The 20375-nt window shown below is 33.4% G+C and overlaps 1 protein-coding gene across 5 annotated transcripts; it reads left to right on the top strand.

Annotated features, from left to right (window-relative positions):
• Positions 1-4589: 4589 nt before the first annotated feature.
• Positions 4590-19975, top strand: SMG7 (Telomerase activating protein Est1). 5 transcript variants are annotated; one of them, XM_088955360.1, is made up of 9 exons: positions 4597-4838; positions 7260-7309; positions 7541-7683; positions 9673-10254; positions 10362-10484; positions 12425-12651; positions 12739-14660; positions 14834-14969; positions 19332-19975. In XM_088955360.1, the coding sequence occupies exons 3-7, from the start codon at positions 7612-7614 to the stop codon at positions 14636-14638; spliced, it is 2904 nt and encodes a 967-aa protein (XP_088811486.1). In that variant the 5' UTR covers positions 4597-4838; positions 7260-7309; positions 7541-7611; the 3' UTR covers positions 14639-14660; positions 14834-14969; positions 19332-19975. The 5 variants fall into 5 exon arrangements, with proteins under 5 accessions (XP_088811487.1, XP_088811488.1, XP_088811486.1 ...); XM_088955359.1 differs by having other exon boundaries at positions 4598-4838; positions 7296-7309; positions 14825-14969; XM_088955358.1 differs by having other exon boundaries at positions 4598-4838; positions 14825-14969.
• Positions 19976-20375: the final 400 nt, after the last annotated feature.

Raw genomic sequence — 20375 nt, 5'->3', positions numbered from 1 at the left:
CTAATGTTTAGCCAAATGGCACCACTTTCCCCCACTTCCTCATAAATTGTCTCTAATTCCTATTTATCTCTAACTCCTAAGCTACCTATAATTCCTATTTATCTACTAATTTATCTCTAACTCCTAAGCTACCTATAATTCCTATTTATCCTCTCCCGCACCTTTTATCTATATCTATTTAAAAAATGTTTCAATTAACAAAATCCATAACTATTTAAAACACAAAAAAAATTAAGAGATTTAATACTATTCATATTATTAATAATTCAATATTTTTACAAAATTCATCATGAAATTATGTAGTAATAATATAAATTGTAATTTTATGAATTGTTCAATTTAAATGTTATTCAAATAATAAAAAACTAACATTAAAAATTAAAATATTATTTAAATGTTTTAACAACTAAAAAATCTTAAATAAATTAGTAGAGATAATTTTGTAGTAATAATATAAATTAGTATAGATAATTATTAATTTTGCAAAAAATTAATAATTCAATATTTTTACAAAATTCATCATGAAATTATGTAGTATTAATATAAATTATAATTTTATGAATTGTTTTATTTAAATGTTATTCAAATAATAAAAAAATTAACATTAAAAACTAAAATATTATTTAAATATTTTAATAATTAAAAAATCTTAAATAAAAAATTTGAAAGTAGATAAATAATATAACAAAATATTTAATATTACATAATAACATTAAAATAAATAAAATTCAAATAATAAAAAGTTCTAAATATTTTACATATTATTTAAATATTTAAATAACAAAATATTAAAATGTAAAATTTTAAATAGTTAAAATAACAAAATTATGTAATAAATTTAAAAAAAATTATTAAAAGTAGAAAAATAATTATAATAGAATTCATAATATTCATATTAATAAAAATTTAATATTTTACAAAATTAATAACGAATTTTATAATAATAGTACAATTATAATATTATGGATTATTAAATTTAATAAATATTTAATATTTTAAGAATTTAAATAATATTATTATTTCAATAACTAAACAATATTGTAAATAACTAATTTCACTTATATCAATTAATAATTATAGAAAATAACTATCAACAAAATTATATTTATTAGTAATAATTTTACAATGATATTGTATATTCATTACATATTTATACATACTATAATTAATATTTATTTTACTTTCAGTAATTATTTATTGTTTTCTTTTATAAATATGCTTTCAATAATTATTTATAAATGTATTTTTTTTTGTTATTTAATAGAAAATTATCAATAATTATTGGATGTTAAAAAACTATTATTTAACTTTTAAAATTTAATTTATTGTATTTTTGCTATAAATTTATTTTTAGTAATTGTAGATTTTTTATAATTTATAGATTAAACTATTATTTAAGATTACATTATTTATTGACTTATTTAGTATATTTTCAGTATTTATTATATTTTTGTAATTATTGTATTTTTATTATATTTTCATTATAAACTTATTTTCAATGATTGTGTATGTTTGCTATAAATTTTCAATAACTATTGGTGATTAAACTATTGTTATTTATTAGAGATTATACTATAAATTTAGTTAAAATTAGGAGTGTTCAATGATTGGTTCAGTTCAGTTGCAGGGATGTTTTGCCAACCAAATCGATCTAGTCAAGTCTATAATTTGTGACTCGAAACTGATTGACCATTAGCGAAAATCCACTAACTCGGGTTGTATCAATTTGGGTCTATTTTTGGTTTAGTTTGTTTGTTCAAAAATTTAAACTTAAAAAATAACTTTAATTTTCATTAATTACAATGATATTATTAAAAAATAAATTACGAAAATTAAATCTATGATATAAAATATTTTAAACTAACAAATATGAGAATTTTCCACTTCCCATATTAAAAAATTAAATTTAAAATATAAAATATTAATATATATTTATTCAACCAAAGTCGATATGAAATACTAGAAAGCCGACCAACTCGGGTTGAGTTTGATGAAATTATTTATTAAAAAGTTAAAATATAAAACAATTATATACTCTTATGTATTTCTATTGCTTAACTTTCCTTAACAAAACACGGGTCCCCGTCACCATGCCTCTCCTTGCTCCATTATCCCTACTTTGCATTCTCTTTGACTTTCTCTCATCTTCCCTTCCCACCACTCCCATTAAGCCATGTCACCCAACTACTTAAAAATATTCCTATTATCTCTCTCCTAAGGCATCTCATTTAAACCAATAGGAAAGTATCATGTTGCCCCACTCCCTAACCAATTCCTAAAATGCATCCCCCCAATCTATATCCACTGTCCCTCATTTAAAATATTCATATTAATTAATAAATAGTTAAATACAGTTAATATTTAATTTCACCCATATTCAATGAGTATTAAATAATGTTATTACCAAAAGTTAATAAATACAAATAGTAAATAACCAAAAATTAAATATTCTTATTAGTACGGTCAATAAATTACCAAAAATTAATAAATATTGTTATCAATTAACTCATTAACAACATTTTATAGAAATTGAAAACTCTTTAACTAATTTATATATAATTTAGATTTATACTTAACAATTATCAAAAAGTATAAAATTTTAATTATTGTTATTATTATGATTAATAACCAAATACAAATGGGGGAACAAGATACTATAATGTTAGAAAATGAAATTATTAATTAGTTTATATTGAAAAAGAAAAGATAGATTAGTGTAATTTTGTTAGTAAACTACCAACTAAAAATATATATTTGATAACAATTTAAAAAAAATCAATAAATCCCCATAGTTACACAAATGTAATAAAATTTTCATAAAACTACATTTTTTTTATAATAACATTTTTGAAAAAGAAAATTATTGGTTAGTTTATATTAGAAATTATAAGATAAATTAGTATAATTATCTAAGTAAACAATTTAAAAAGAAAATAAATTATTTAATAAAAAATTTAAATAATTTTGAATAAATTTTCAAAATTACACAAGTACAACAAAATTTCCAAAATTTTCATAAAATTATATTTTTTAATATTAAAGATAATTTAGTGTACTTTTAGGAATTTAGCATGTGGTTGATACTCAATATATTCTCTTGATCATATCATCAAATTGAATATTGGGTTAACGAAGATAGTGTTTTCAAAATTGGATCAAACCAGATGGTTAGACCGAAAAAAATGGGAACCAGACACTGTTTGTTTCACCTTATAAACACTTTTTGTCAAAAAATTGTTACTTGGTTAATGAACCGCTGACCTGGGTGGTTGAACCATCAACTTGGATGATAGCTTTTATAATTATTTTTATTTATTTAAAGTTAATCAAAATTTCATTTTAAAATAATAAAAGATTAAAAAATATTAAAATTAGTATAAAGTATTAATACAACTAAGTTTATTAAAAATATTTGTTTATATTCAATTAACAACAATTATTTTTATAAATCATTAAATAAAAAATAAAATTATTACATCTTTCAGGTTTTCCCGTGCATCACACGGGTCCCTGATGCCCCTACTAGTATTGAAAAAATAAAAAGAAAATAATGAAATTGTAGGTCATGGTCGTATACCTTTATTACTCAGAAGTTGGTTATTTGAAATATTATTTTAGATAGTAAGGACACATTTCAGATCAACATCAGCCAAACAATACCTTAAACTACAAATAGATGAGGACATGCTTTGTGATGGTGGTGATGATGCGATCAAACTAAGTAAAATGATTAAAATAATGCATTTTTATAACAATAATAAATAATAAATCTAAACTTAATTCCGCCCATAGAATCCTTGGGGTGAATCGGGATCCCATGCGTTCCAACACCCTTTATAGTCTTGTATTAGTCTTGTATTGGGAATATCTTCCCCCATGAAATAAAATAAATATTTCCTGTTTTCATGAAGGCAAACTTCTGCCCACACCGTTCTAATAGCCTTTCCTAACCTTACATCCATAAAATAAAATATATGAATAAGGAGATATTATCAATGCGAGGCGGTACCCTCGTAGGTGTTGCACTGAAGCCAATCTCCCTTCCAACAGTAGAACGTGTTCTATTGGCAGGAGACCTCATCCCGATTGGTTTCCGTATTCGGGTCGAGTCTGCACCAACAGTTCCAACATTGGTGGTTGGGATAGTTGGGTCTAATCGTACCACGACAATTGTGAATTGTGGTACCGTCTTCAAATCTGGACCGTCCGATCACTGACCCTTTTTATAGGTCCAAAGTCTCCCATTTGCTGGGCCCCACTGTTTTCGTGGGCCGTTTTATTGAAGGTGTCAGTTCTCGATCTAGAACATTAAGTGGGGCCTCTAAATTTGACACCGTAGATTCACTAGAAGGAAAGCAGAAGGAAAACGGACCATTGGATATCAACGAGACGACGACTCTTTCGCGGCTCAGAGATCGTTACCCTTATGATGATGACACGTATCTTCGAAAAGGGTATATCGATAAATTTACATGGATAAAATTATGGAAACGCCCTCATCTGGCGGGGAATCTCCGGCGTAGACCTGTCATGGTCCACTCGAACCGATTCCTATTAACATTGTACAAAAAAAGAAAAAGAAGAAAAAAAGGTGGAAAAATATAGATAAGAGGGGGTGGTGGGTCGTGGCCGCCTGGACCAAACACCAAACCAGGAACAGGAAGAATTTATCGATGGACAAAAACCTAAGAAACCCTAGATTCCTCTCAAATCTCTAATCTCTGGCTGGCTTTATAGGAGATTTCGGTCTTCGGGGAACAGAAAAGGAGGATTCGATCAATCGGAGTATCTCGAGTTGGTCTGTTGTGGATGAGATCTCCCCGGATCTGCTCCAAAAGGTGATTTTTTTTTTTAAACAAAATGTTGTATGAAGTTGGAATAACGTAATCGATGTCCGTTTAACAGATTAAATGAATCCAATATCGGATTTGTTGATTTTTTATTTAAAATTTATGTTTTTTTATTTGCATGATTTTTTTTTTCAAAAAATACATTTTTGATTTGCTATGTGATTTTTAAATTATATGTTTTCGTGGATATCAGTGAGAAGCATAAATTTGTTACAGTTTTTAGTTTGCAAATCATGAAAAAACACCTTCATATTTGGAAATTGATGAATAGATTGCATAAAAGGGAAGGCCATTAAATTGTTAATTAAGTAATTTGGGTTTTGCAGCACTTTAGGTTGGTTGCCTTACTTTTGTTTCTTGATCTAGTAATATTTGATTTTCTCAAAACAATTGCCAAAAAGTAGTTCATTGATTGTTGATTATATGATTCAACCATTTTGGGGTATTTTTTTTTAGCTTCGTGTAGTTGATTAATTCAATGTTCATAGGCTACAATAGTTGAGCAGTTGTGTTTCCATCGTCATTGTCACTACTGTGATCTTGTTAGTGCCGTCAAGCTTTTTCGAGGTTGGGGGAATGAGTTCTGTATGGTATTGCATTTTTTTTGCTATAATCCCGATTCTTCGTCTAGGTGCCAAAACTTAAATGGTGGTGCCTTTGCGTAAGATTCCTTGTACTGGTTAGGCTTCTTAGTTGTCTTTTCTGGTTGTTTCAAATTATTGAACACACAAGATTTTATTCATCCCTTTTCCTTTTTCCTTTTATTCAAATTTATATGTTTTTTTTTTTGAAGCTTTCAATTTTCTCAATCATACCATCTCCCATGGGAATGATTAAACTTTATACAAGATAAAATTTCTTTTATTCAATTTTCTCTATTCATGACTTCAGCAGTTTTGTTATAAGGGGCAAATAACTTAAAGGATTTTGAAGTTATATTACATGAAAGAGAATGCATCATTTTGAATTTTTGTGCATATTATGATTGTCTGAGTACTTTATGACCACTTGTATGGTTTTATCAGAAAGTGGTTAAACATTAGTTGTAGGAAAGAATATGTAGGAGAAATAAGATGGCCTTATGGGAAATTAAAGTGGATTATATGTCATTGTCAAAGAAAAGGAGAAATGAACAAATGATGCATGTATGGAGGGGGTATGGATCATTTGTTCTCCTATCTTCACATGAGTAAAGAATTATATACTTGAACCAGGAAGAACTTTTATAGTGTTCTTCTTGCTAAAAGAATATTTCATAATGAACAATACAAAAAGAAACTGAATTTTATATTGTTATTTTTTGAATCCTCCTCCTCCAGCAGTGACACCTAAGTTCCTGCTTATGCCAGGCTAACTTGCCAAAATGAATGCCCAGCAAGGTCTTCAGAAAGGAAAGATAATGAGGATCAGTGTTATCAAATGTATCCCTGGAAGAGCCAAATGTGAAATTAAGTTTTTACCGAGAAGAAATAACATCTTCCATATGATGCTCACATAGTGACTGAAAAAAATGTAGATTTGTAGTTCTAAAAATTTCTTGATCCAAATCATGTGTTTCGGAAAGACATAATACCAGAAAAGTTTGTAACCAATGAACTGGTATGATAAAAGTGATAACCAGTCTGGTGGTATTTATCAAAATTCATGGGGCAGGGGGGATTGTTTGGTCAAAGCCCTTTCAGTATCACGTCTTTCTGGCAGCATAGGTTTTCTCCCAAATCATAATTATTCTTTAAGTTATTGATAAAAAAAATTGTTCTTTAAGTTGCCTAACTATATGTAGGTTATAAGGAAAATGTATTTCCTATTTTTGAAGCCAAAACAGTATAATCTCCCAAGGATGTTGAAATACCATATATTAATATTGGAAAGATCTCCAAAACAGTATAGAAACTTGGCTAGAACTTATGCTTTATGGATCCTCTTTACCAATATATAATATCATTTGTGCCAATTGCTTCTTTCATCTTCTTTATGGCATAAGTGGCTGGGCTGAGATCGTCTCCTAAAGAGTAAAGCCTGTAGGGGAGATAGTGATAAAAAAGGCTCTACAGGAGAGCTGCACATGTTGCGATAAATGTTGAAACCTGAGCACTGTAATTTTAGTCTTTCTTACACTACTAATTCTTTAAATTTATTTAGCCTATTGAATCTAAAATCTACTTTATGCACAACCATCTAATATTGAAATGAGATATTTACTAGTTGGCATTATAGTATGATTTACTATTAAAATATTGATTATCAGGTGTTGCAGTATCTTTCAAGCATTTATAGTACTTGTTTTCTGTCAAGGATGTTTGATATTTAGTACTCAATGTGTATTTTTCCTTTCTTGGTTTGTTCAGTTTTCTTGTTTTTATCTGAATATCATACTTTGATTTCTTTTTTGTATGTAATTCTGTGAAAATTCTGTTCAAATGGATCATGATATCTGGAAAATAGCCTGCAGAGGGAAGGTATCAGGAAAGCTTTTCTTATTTGTTTTCTAGTTTTGTTGATTAATAACATCTTTGCATTTGTTCCTGTCTTTGCAAAGCTTGATCTCTTTTCTTTCTTTTTGATCCATGATAAGAGCTTCATTATTCATCACAAATGAAAAGGGTATTAGATTTTTGTTCAGGTTCATGCTATGTTTGGCATTTTCTTTAAAATTCTTGAACTTACTGATATATTGAGTTGTTATGCAGATTTAATGCTGTGTTTTGATATTGGAGCTGTGTTCTTTGAAGTTGAAGTATTTAATAGACGCATTTGATGGATGATGACTGTTCTGATGGATAACTTGGGAGCTCCTTCATCAAGGGAGCTTGTTCAACGCCTTTACAATAAGGTTTGCCACTTTTTTCATTTTTAGGTTGTACAGATTGGACCTTTTTTATTCTAATTGTTACTTGTGTTCTAACTTAATTCTTGAAAAAACTTTTTTTTTTTGTGTTAACATGATTTTCTTTTGCTCTTTCTTACATAATTAACCAAGTTATTTGCATCTAGAAGTTGGGAGTACAAAATCATTGATGTGGACAAAAACTCAATGCTTACATTGATTATTTTGATAGTTTTGTTTTTTTCCATAAATCTGATTCTTTTGATAGTTAAGAATTTAAGAAGTTGCATTCAAAATTACAACTGTGTTTACACATGCTGCTAAGTATCCTTCTTTAAAGAATGTTCAACATCTTTGGGAAAGTTAACCGGAATATATTTGCCATTCTTTCCCTAAAAGATTCTCATTTGAGTTCAAGATCGTGAAAATTTTATTGATTAGATTTTTTTAAAGGAAGCTCCTTGTTAACATTTCTTATTCTTAAGGTGTTTTTTCCATTAAAAAACAAAAAAAAAAAAGAAAAAGAAAAACAAAGCGATGCAACATTCTTGGGGTAATTACGAGGAATATAAACCAATTTGTGTGTTTGTGTTTCTGAGCCCAAAATGCAACCAAAACATCAGCAGGCTGGTTTGCTTCACCTAACGAGTGCTTGATCTTGAAAGCTCTTTGTTAACATTTCTTATTCTTCAGGTGGTTTTTCTATTAAAAAACAAAAAACAAAAAAAAAAAGAAAAACAAAGCGATGCAACATTCTTGGGGTAATTACAAGGAATATAAACCAATTTGAGCCTTTGTGTTTCTTAGCCCAAAAGGCATCCAAAACATCAGCAGGCTGGTTTGCTTCACCTAATGAGTGCTTGATCTTGAAAAAGAGCTCCTTGTTAACACCTGTTAAGGTGGTTTACACTTCAGAAAAAGAGCTCCAACAATTTTGCATTTTCTTCTTGCTGCAAAATTAGTTATACATATAATAATTTTGAAACTTTGGTTCCTTAGTTGTGTGTTGGCAATGCTATGTTCACTTTTTGAAATTGCAGCCTATTAACTGGTACTATTTTAGTTTTTAGCAGTATGTTGTTGCTAAAGAACAGATTTTGGTAAATGACCTTTCACTGGCTTTGTTAAATACCTATTTTATTGAGCTTAATTACTGTGGAATCTGTTTTCTAATAGTTAAGCTTAATTGAAGTGAAAGCTGTTTTTCGGTGGATAATGGGAAGACTATGTTCATGGCTGGTCATTCATAAGTTACTCAACGGAAGGAGTTACAGTACATATATTGTATATGGAAATCTTTTTTCGAAAAGATAGTGGTTGATGGTACTAGCTCTGCAGGGGTAGTTTTTTTATAAGCTCCCCTACGTACAGCCATTTGTTGTACAGGGATGGTATTGAGTTCAATGAATATTACTTTACCTTTTTTCAATGTTTTTTTGAGAGTGGTTGTTGGCTATTTTGATGAGTTAAATTCTTTTTCTGATTATTTTTCTTTCTGCTTCGCTTAGAACACAAGTATGTTCTCTAGCTATATATGTACATATGTATATGTATAAAAAAGCATCGCCATAATGGGTGCATGTTTAAATCATCTATGTAATTAAATATTATTTATTGGCATATTCCATTGCCATAAGATTTGAAGGCTACACGCCAAAGCTTAATGGTTTGAGTCCAGACAACTGCATTGGTTAAAAGTTCTTTTGTCTTCTATATAAAAATAGGTTACACCTGGGAATCCTGTATATATGGTAGTTGGTACAAATTCCATGCACATCTCTGGCTGTGCTTAAATTTTATGTTCCCTCATGATATGTGTCAGTAAGGGTGTGAAGACCAACACAAATATATAAATAAAAACTTGAGCAAATTTTGGTCACAAAGTATGTATAACAGTGATTGTACATTATTATCCAACTGCTGATTATTATGCATATGTCTATTTGCTTTCTTGAATTTAAATTTGGTAAGTTAAGACACTTCTCCTCTTTACAGAATATTGAGCTGGAAAACAGACGTCGTAAGTCAGCGCAGGCAAGAATTCCTTCTGATCCCAATGCATGGCAACAAATGCGTGAGAACTATGAGGCCATAATACTTGAGGATCATGCTTTTTCTGAGCAGCATGAAATAGAGTATGCTCTGTGGCAGTTGCATTACAGGAGAATCGAGGAGCTGAGAGCATACTTGACAGCTGCGTCCCAGAATGGGAAAGGTCCTTCTCGCCCTGATCGGATTACAAAAATCCGCTCTCAATTCAAGACCTTTCTTTCAGAAGCAACTGGATTTTATCATGATCTAATTCTGAAGATCAGGGCAAAGTATGGATTGCCTCTTGGCTATTTCTCTGAGGATCCAGAGAATCAAATTGTTCTGACAAAAGATGGGAAGAAGTGTGCTGAGATGAAGAAAGGCTTGATGTCCTGTCACCGTTGTCTAATATATTTGGGTGACCTTGCTCGTTACAAAGGAAATTATGGAGAGGGTGATTCCAGAACTCGTGATTATGCAGCTGCTTCAAGTTATTACTTGCAAGCTGCCTCTCTGTGGCCATCAAGTGGCAATCCTCATCATCAGGTTTTCCTTTTATTTGTTTTTATTGTGCATTTAGCTTCCTATTCATTTACTTGTTCCTCTGTTCTCCCTTAGTCTTCAAAACCTTTTAATTATTTGCTTTTCCCCAGCTTGCAATATTGGCCTCTTATTCTGGTGATGATTTGGTGGCAATTTATCGCTACTTTCGAAGCTTGGCAGTGGATAGCCCTTTTTCAACTGCAAGGGACAACTTGATCATTGCATTTGAGAAGGTAGTGTGCAGGGATCAGAGATTGCAATAGTGTCCTTGTGTTTGGTGATAAATATGTTTTTCTTGTACTTCTTGGTTAGATGCTTGCACTTTCATTTTCTTGGTAGAAAATTTCATTTTCAGACTTGATGGTCTAAAGGATTTTGGATATTTAATATTTGATATGTTAATGTCAAATTGTCGCTACTTTATGATGCTAAAATGATAAATACCACTAAATAAGTAAATATATGGATTGAATCTATGTGATTCTCGGTAATGCTTCTCCTTGTGTGATGGCTTCTGCAACTGCAGCCACTTGTAGAATTGGCTAACAAATTTGTTGCAGATATTACTTATTCCCAATTATCTTTATGGCTTCATTGGTTGATTAGAAAAAACTTCAAGTTATTCCTTGCTTATTGGTTTAGGTTCTGAACTCTCTAAGGGTTGAAGACAGCAAACACCAACATGTGTATTGAACCCTAGCAAAAAGAAAATTATAAAAATAAATTTAGTATATAAACCACAAAATGAATAATTTAGTTTAATAATATTTATCTTATTATTATAATTTCAAGGAATAAATAATATACAAAAAGTTCATAGCATTTAGCTGGATGATGAGGCGACCCTCTATGGGTGCCTTGTTGCCTAGGCATTGGCATTTGGCAACTATGGTTAGTATTGGGTGTAGTTGTCTTCGTTCTCACATCCTTTGGGCCTTTTTGTGGTAGAGACCAGAAAGGTGTGGCCATGTTATTTGATCATTCTCTTTCTCTTTCTTCTTGTCTTTTTAAAAGTATATTTTCTTCTGTTATAGATAAAAAAAGAATAGTTGTTTGGCTAGTCTAGATGACCTAAATGTCTAATTCTAGTCATGCAAAAAGTGCAGATGATTACTTAGTTGTTGCTAGTATGTTAGAATCTTATTTTCTAGCTGAAGTAATAATTTTTTAACAGTTACTGATCAAAAGGGAAAAAAACAAGAATCTTGAGATTGTACACCAATTGGTTACATTTATTAGGCGTGGTCTTTATTTCTAGGGTTTTCCAATTCCAGAACAAGCAGCGTAGGTGAATGCACTGAATATTTCCACCCCTTTCTTGTTGTGTTTGTTGGTGGAGGAATATATAATGTCTGGTCACAGTTATCTTAGTGTGTATTGTAAATCTAACCTGTTGGTTAGACAGTTCTAGTACCATAGCACTGTGGCTAAATTGACTTTTAAATGCATCTTATGCGGTCAATGTTATGTTGATTTTAAGAGGTAGAACAGGAAAATGAAGTTCTGTAAGCAGGTTCTAGACTGGGGCTAGAGTATGGGATATGTGACCTTATCCCTGCTTACATTATTGTTGTTGTCCTGAGCTGGTCTATGAGGTGTGGCAACCTATGGACTCCATATCGTAGATGGGGGGCTTTCACTTAATGTCTGCATATGTTTGATTGGGTGGCAATCTATGACGAGAGACCACTGGAAACTCCTCATCATAGATGATGGGGAGTTGATCCACATACACTGATTTTTGGTGTGTTCTTGGGTGGCAGTGTATGACTAGAGATTACGTACACTGATTGGCCTGCTTATGACCCGCTCACTGATCAAGTAATCTGTACTTATGAACCTTTAGTGTGGAATATTGTATCCTATTTGGGGACATTGGATTACGTTCATTAATTGTTTAGATGATGTTTCCAGTTCAACCCAATCGTCTTTCTGTTCTCTTCCACTTCTCTGATTTATGTAAGAAATGCTTTATTAGTGGATAGGCTCGTTATTTGTTATTTCCCACAGTTGTCTTGTAAAGGGTTGTATTCCCATGAACTTTGAATGCTGGCCCTTAGATATTTTAGAACTTTCAATTGAAAATTGTTCAATATTTGTTTCTGCTCAAATAATTATGGGTTAGCAAGAGTTGTTTTAACTTCTTTTTTTTTTTTTTTTTTATTTTGCACAGAACCGTCATAGTTACTCACAGCTGCCTGGGGAACCAAAATTGTCTAGTGTCAAGACAGTCCCCGCGCGGGTTTCTGGGAAAGGAAGAGGGAAGGGGGAAGCAAGGTCTCCATCTAAAGATGCCAAAATTGGAGCTGTGAAGGATCAATCAGCTAGTATTCCTGAGATTTTTAAAGCATTCTGTATTCGGTTTGTTCGACTGAATGGCATTCTTTTTACACGCACAAGGTATTAAAACCTTGAAAACTATATTAATTAGGTTCTATTGGTATGGTTTTAATAATAACTCCTTTTCGTTGTGGTGACCTTTTTCAGCTTGGAAACTTTTGGAGATGTCTTCTCTTTGGTTACTAGTGATTTGCGTGAACTGCTTTCTTCTGGGCAAGAAGAGGAGCTAAACTTTGGTTCAGATGCTGCTGAGAATGGGCTTACTATCATTAGGATTATTGCCATTCTTATATTCACAGTTCACAATGTGAATAGGGAGGTTGATGGCCAGTCATATGCCGAAATCTTACAGCGGTCTGTTCTACTTCAGAATGCATTTACTGCTGCTTTTGAGTTTGTGGGTCACATTCTTGAAAGATGTATACAGTTGCTTGATCCATCATCAAGTTTTCTTTTACCAGGCATTCTTGTTTTTGTGGAGTGGTTGGCCTGCCGTCCTGACATTGCTGCTGGCAGTGATGTTGAGGAGAAGCAAGCTTCTGCACGATCATTCTTCTGGAACCAGTGGATATCCTTTATGAACAAGCTCATGTTATGTGGATCTGTGCCTATTGATGATAATGAAGATGAGAGTTGCTTTTTCAATATGAGCCGGTATGATGAAGGTGAAACAGGAAATCGCATTGCCCTGCCAGAGGACTTTGAGTTAAGGGGATTCTTACCACTTATTCCTGCACAACTCATTCTGGATTTTTCAAGGAAGCATTCCTTTGGTGATGGTGGGAACAAAGACAAAAGGTCTCGTGTCCAGAGGATTGTAGCAGCAGGAAGGGCTCTTGTAAATGTAGTTCGAATTGATCAGCAGGGAGTTTATTTTGATCAGAAACTGAAGACATTTGTTATTGGTGTTGAGCCTCAATTGGCTGAGAATACCCTTACTTGTTCAGAAGCAGCCAAACCTAATGGTATGAAACAAGTAAATTCAGTGGAAGAAAATTTGAATTTGGAGGCAATACAATCAAAAGCACAGTTCTATATGGAAGGTGAAGATGAGGATGAGGAAATTGTTTTCAAACCAACAGTGGTTGACAAACCTGTTGATCAGATGATTCCAAAGTGGATGCCATATGATACTTGGGGTCCTGTCCCACATGCTACCAATGCTGATTATGGAGCTTATGCCAGTTCAACCTCAGCCACTACCAACAATCTTTCCCTGCCAATTTCTCTGGATTCAAGTTCAAGACTGTCAGCCCCTTTTGCTAATAACATTCCCAGTCATCTTCAACCAATTAGTACAAGTGCTTCAAAGTGGATTATGGATCAGCAAGATTCTCTTGCAAATGGCTTGGCAAATTTGAGCTTTGTGGGGAATGGGCTGATTAGAAAACCAGAATTACAAGAAGGCTTTAATATTTCACAGCCACCTTCTGATCTTTCACATCTTCCACAGCCCAACATCATTGCTGGCAATATGTTTTTGGGTTCGACAAAGGCTCCAGGAACTGAGATACCATCTAAATTTGATTCAATTATGTTGCCAGGAACTAATGCTGAGAATTTTACCGTGAAGCCGCCATCAGTGTCTCATGCAAATTTGAGAAAAAGTCCTGTGAGCCGACCTGTTAGGCATCTTGGACCTCCACCTGGGTTTAGTACTGTTCCTCCTAAACAGGTGGATGACCCCATATCTGGTTCTGATTTGAAGACTGGAAATCCATTAATTGATGACTACAGCTGGTTAGATGGATATCACTTATCATCAACAAAAGAAACAACACAAAACTCCATCAGTCATATGACACATGCTTATCCCCATTATAGTGTTACAAGTAGCAGCAGCAGCAGTACATCTAGCTTTCCTTTTCCTGGAAAACAAGTTCCAAGTGTGCAGCTTCCAGTGGAAAACCAGAAAAGCTGGCAGGAGCATTTAAAACTCTACCAGGGACAGCAGCATCAGCTGCTTCAGCAGGGAAATGAGGAGGCCACTCCAATTCCAGAGCAATATCAGGGACAGTCTCTCTGGACAGGCCGTTTATTCGTGTGAGATCCTTATCAGAGCATAGATGGTAAGATTGCCATTTCTGATGATAAAAATGTTTTCTTGTGCTTCTGGGCTGTGGAAATGCTGTTGATTATTTTTTTTTCCAGTTTGATTGAGATGCCATCACAATCTCAATTCACAACTATCTTCCTAGTGTTTTGGCTAATTAGTTATTTTTCTGTTCTTGAGGTTTTGAAGAATCTATTTTGGTGAAGCCTTGTGGCCTGGTGCTACTGAATTTGGCCTCGACCTTTGCAGCAGCCTTAAGTGTTATTAAATTTCTGTTGGAGCATTGATGGTCTTGGAGTGTTGCAGGCACTTGCCTCTGAATCAGGTTTGTCATTCTTAGTTGCCTAAATTGCTTTTATCATGTTCTCTTTTCTGTTCTATTTTGTTTCTGTTGTTTTTTCCATAATTTTGTGCAAGTATTAGTGTATCTAATTTTTTTTTGGGTGGTGCATCCTGCCAATTTGACCAAAAAAATATTCAAATTAGATTATGTTTTTTGCTAGTTAAATTCATAATTTTTTTTCTAGTTAAATTGCACCTATAGTTATAAATTGCATATCTTTTTACCATGCAAGGTGGTATTTGTACAATGATTATCAAATTTATCATACTTAGGATAGCTGGCCTCCTTTCTCTTTTCTTGTGGCCACCAGAGAGGAAATATTAGGCACCCACTCACGTGTTTCCTAGGCTGTCTATTTTGACAAAAAAAGATCTTGCTAGGTTCCTATTTGAAATAGCAAAACAACAATTGTTTTTCCCTAAACAATAAATTTCACATGAAAATCAGTAAATATCTTGCAAGAAAACTTCATTAGTTAAGAAATCATTATGCAAAGTACACGAATAAAAGCCAGTGGATAATTGGAAAAAGAAAGATGACCTGAGGGCTAACTTTTCATCTGGTCTTTGAACGTGGGGATAATTGCCTTCAAAGACAAATAATGTTATATACATTATTGTAGAATACAGAAAATCTCAGAAAATTAATGTTATAATAAAAGTTTATGGAGAGAGATCAAAGTAGTGGAGTTTTTTCTTTAAGCTAAAAGAGGCAAAAAAGGAGATTGATAGAAACAGGAAAATTGGATGCTTTCACTCCTCAATAATTTAATGAAATCTCTGTTATTGATAAAAAATAGGAAAATCGTATGCTGGATAGAAAGGAAGAAGATAAAGAAAGTGTCCATGAAGAATACAACAGAGTGAAATTTAAATCTAACTGAATACATGAAATCCATGCTCATTGCAAATGATGGAAATCTCCAACCTCAATGACTTGAAAAGTGGCTGATTTATTTCTTTGAGTTCACAGTTTTTTCATTTTATGCGTTTTTTTTTTTTTCCTTTGAGGTTAAATGTTCCAAGCACTCTACAATTATAAAAAAAATAATGTTCCAAGCACTTTAAACTGACAAGGAACATAAAGGAAAAATGGAACATAAAGAATGAATAATTCAGTAACTCATCTTTAATGCCAATACTTGCAGTGGCTTCACGTCCAGACCACCATGTGAAAAATTTAATGCAATTATGTGAAGGAGAACCTACAGTGGCTTTGAGCTGGAAGGGAAAAGGGTTGAAGATGGAGATTGAGTCTAGCATAGGAGCTCGGAGAATCTTTTAAAATAGAGGGGAAGTAGGGAGATAAGAGATCTTCAATGGTTTGGTTCCCTTGTTTAAAAGAAGAAACTAAATGAATGGTGGAAGGAATGAAGGTGAAACCATGTGAAGGAGAACCTACAGTGGCTTTGAGCTGGAAGGAAAGGGCTAGAGGGGGGGAGGTTTGAGTTTAGGTCTAGCATGGGAGCTCAGTGAATCTTTTGAAATGGAGTGGAACTGGGGAGATAAGAGATCTTCACTGGTTTGGTTTCCTTATTTAAAGAAGAAACTAAAGCGAAATTTGGAAGGAATAAAGGCGAAGAAGCCTCAGCAAATATAGAGCTGCTCTTGGTGGAGGAGGATCCTGTGGTCGAAGAGGTTGCTCGAAAAGCAGATGGCACAAGTTCAAAGGGGAGTTTGGAGGGCAACATTCAGAAGAAAGATATGGCTGTGGGCCAGTGGCAAGCACCACCACTCTTAAAGAAGGGGATGACAGTGACCTGTTAAGAGAATCTGATTGGACCTGAAATGATTGAGGGAACTTTAGGGAAGGACCTGGGTTGACAGACTGATAAGATGAATAAAAAGGAGATGGAGACCTGGTGTTGGTGAAGAAATCAAGGGGTGACTGACTAATGGTCATCTAGTACGTCTTACCAAAGTTATTTCACAATCAAAAGATGGAGTTGTTGGGGAAGGACGAAGTTGCAGAATCAAGAGAGGATCTACAGAAGAGTGTGAAAGCCAAAGTAAGAGACCAAAAGGATCCTGGCAATTGATGGGTTCTGATAAGAAGAATAAGTTGTTGGATAAGCAGAAGGTGATGCAAACAGTGATTTTCAAGGAGAGGCTGATGAAACCAGATATCAATATAGAAGGTTTTGGGGGATCATATGATGAAAGGGGTGAGGTTATTTTTAATCAAGTCAGGCCAGTTTGGGTTTGTTCTTCCTGGGAGGAGAGGAATTTGCAAGAAAAGCCTTTGATGAGTTGGAGGCTAAATAACAAAGGGAAAGTCTTAAGAGAAGGTGGTGGTGGTAGAGGAGTCTGAAGAGGTGTAATTTGGAAGGGTCTGGGTGAAGGGTGGTCTGTATCAGAATTTGGGAGTTTTAATTTGGTTTTAGTCATGAAAGAACATTCAGGGGGTGCAAAAGGTTGTTGGGGAATTCTTGGTCAGTTTTTAGTGATGGTTGTAGGGTTGGGATTTTTTTTTTTCTTTTGTTTTTGGTTTTGTCTGTTCTGTGGGGTGATGGCTCATCACCTTGGTTCTTTTCTTTTTTAAGTTTTTAATAATTTTCTTTTTTTTGATCAGCAGTTTTTAATAAATTTTCTTTTTATTTATTAGGAAAAAAAGATGAGGGAGTGAGGACATATGCTGTTGCATTGGGTCCAAGTCGTCAATAAACTATTTTTAGTTTTCAAAAAAAAAAAAATAAGAAAAATTTGGAACATTTGAAGGGTTTGGGAAGAGGTGCTGATGCAGAATAACTGTGAATATGTACACAGACTGACAAATGATAGTGTATTACCTTAGCACCACAACTTTATGTATGTCCAGGTTTCTATCAAGGCAACTTGATGTAGCACCTTATCACCTAAGTGGATAGGTGATGTCTTGACAGCTATAATTTGCCGACTTGAATTTCATTGGTATTTGGAAAATGAATCCATTTGAGGGGGTGTGGAAGTCTTACCTATCTAGTGAAGCTATAGAGAAACTGGATCAGTAAAATCAATATTATGCAATGAGCCCAAATTGTTGGTTTCACTTGTCCTATCTCTAAAAGATCTTCTAAAAATGCAAGTTTGCTAGATCCATCTTGTGTAAAACTATATGCCCTAATGTGAGGAAAGATCATATAATCTTACTGGTCATCCATCTGCATTGGATATGTGTGGGTAATGCCATGTTAATGTTGGTTTTTCCATGTCTTGGCAGATTTACCTCCTAAGGCTGGCCACGTGCAAGAACCCTAGTTGTCTTGATCCTTGGCTGTGTAGTTAATGTGGAAACCCATTTCTTTATTGGATGAATTATTGTTTTAGAAATAGATATTAATGACTAGTAGCATCAAGTTTGTTTGTTTTTGTTACATTTGGGCACTCAATGGGAAATTTGGTTTAAGTTGTTGGAGTGAAACAACTTCCTGATTCACTTGGCCAATACAACGACTGATAAGTGCTTTAAGTACAATAGGTTGGTATAGAGTAGGACTGTCAATAGACTGGATGCCCCTTCAATCCGTTCTGATCCATTATTCCATTATGAACCCAACCCATTTGGAAAACACTCCAGTCCAGTTCAAATCCAAAAGAAAATAATCCAATCCAATCTGTTGGACCATTGGATATTTGTTGAATCCAATTTCTACTGAAACATGTCTTTGGCGTTTGGTAGTAGGACTGGTACTTGGTAGTCTATAGTTAAAAAATAAGTTTGGATAAATTTTATCTCTTGTTGTCATTTTCTCCTTTTGACTTCTAATAGAGGTCTTTGTATCTATATTTGCTGGACTCAGTGGCAGATGTCCAATCCAATCCAATAATCCTGTCCATTGACAGCCCTACTATAGAGATGCATATTTGTTATTTAATCCCATTATGTTGTTTCCTCACATATTTGTGATACTTGCAATAAATTTCTCGCTTTGTCCCTTGTTTTTTATTGTTTTTTCATTCATCTGTTGGCTGATATTCCCATTATAAAGCAACATAGATGATTTAAATGGTGGATTGATGGGCAAGAAAAAAGACAAGAAATCAGAAGACTTCGAATACCCCATCCAAATTTCTGCAGTTTTTCTTGATTTCTATGCCAATTTCTCAAAAAAGTATTCTCTATGTCTGCGTTGGTTCCAATTTGAAATGGAAAGATCTTGCTACAGTTATTACAAAGCAAAATTTTCACCTAAAATAGATACATAATCAAAGAAAATATAATCAAGATACTGATTATTTCAGGATTTAAATAAATGATTTATACATATTTTTTGTTCTGTGGCATTTCGCATGCTATCAGTAGATTTGGAGCCACTTTAAGTTTTCTTCTGGTCTAATGAACTTTCCTTTTGTTGTTCATTTGCAGCTTGTGCCAAGATTTCCAGACCAGAGGAGCAAACATCCTGAAGGGGTGTAATGATGAGAAAACTTCTAAAAGTAAATGCCTTGTCTGGTTGGGATTGGTTGGAGATTTAATGATTATCAAGATCTTCGATGGGTTTGGGGTGGTGTCTCATAGAGCTGGTTGAAGTGAATGGAAGTATTTGCCACAACTAGACTGTGAGAACAGTTCATCTGTTGGAGAAAGGTGTAGCCGTTGAAGGAATGTCATTAATCATTGTAGTCATCACCGTCAGCAGCAGCATCAGCAGCAATAGGCAGTTATGATGTGTTAAGATAGATACTTGGAGAGAGTGTAGCTTTACTTGATAACTTCCCGGAGCACATCATGTTGGTTGAGGGTTCCTGAAAGGAGTTTAGGTTATAATGAAATAAAATGGGACGGTCGCTGAACGGGAAGTATATAAAGAGAATAATATCTAAATTAGTATGATACTGCTAGTGGTTAAGATGCTATTCCAGGGCTTGTATAAGATTGATAATAATGTTATTGAACTCCGAATGGTTTTCTTTTGTTTCAGTTGAATCTGTTTCCGGCTTTGAACTGTTGGTAAGTTACCTAATAAATGATTGTGTGAGAAAAGTAAATAAATTGTTGAAATCCTGCCATCTTTTTGCTTTTGTTTTTGCTACATTGCGTTTTGCGCTCTGTGTTTTGGTTTTGCGTTTGACATGAATATTTTGGGACACTAGAACCATGGTTTCTCTGCTAAGGTTCGAGTTTTCCGGCCCACGAGTTTTACAGGTACAGCGGATTCAAGTTTTCAGCTATGTTGATGCTCTTTCATTATTCATCCCGAGTTTACGTTGTGCATAAGGGGGAGTCTGAGGTTTTCTTTATTTATTTATTTTTGGCACCATGGAATCCGAACGCCGAGCAACTTAATGCTGTTAATGCTATGCACATGCACTAGTTTTCGTTTTCGACTGTTCAACAGATGCCCAAAGGCCAAAGAACCCAACACTAGAAATTTCCTGGATCATTATGTGAATTGAAGTGACCCAGCGG

This window comes from Nelumbo lutea, chromosome 7 (assembly GCF_056320005.1).
Source record: "Nelumbo lutea isolate HS-2025 chromosome 7, American lotus-T2T, whole genome shotgun sequence".
Lineage (NCBI taxonomy): Eukaryota > Viridiplantae > Streptophyta > Magnoliopsida > Proteales > Nelumbonaceae > Nelumbo > Nelumbo lutea.
This window is presented reverse-complemented; position numbering and strand designations above follow the sequence as displayed.

What these genes read in the sequence shown, in the direction of transcription:
- SMG7 (XM_088955361.1), top strand. Translation starts at nt 7,612, where the DNA reads ATGATGACTGTTCTGATGGATAACTTGGGAGCTCCTTCATCAAGGGAG. An exon ending in GTGGCAATCCTCATCATCAG is followed by an intron (nt 10,255 to 10,361) that starts GTTTTCCTTTTA and finishes GCTTTTCCCCAG; the next exon opens with CTTGCAATATTGGCCTCTTA. An exon ending in TGATCATTGCATTTGAGAAG is followed by an intron (nt 10,485 to 12,424) that starts GTAGTGTGCAGG and finishes TATTTTGCACAG; the next exon opens with AACCGTCATAGTTACTCACA.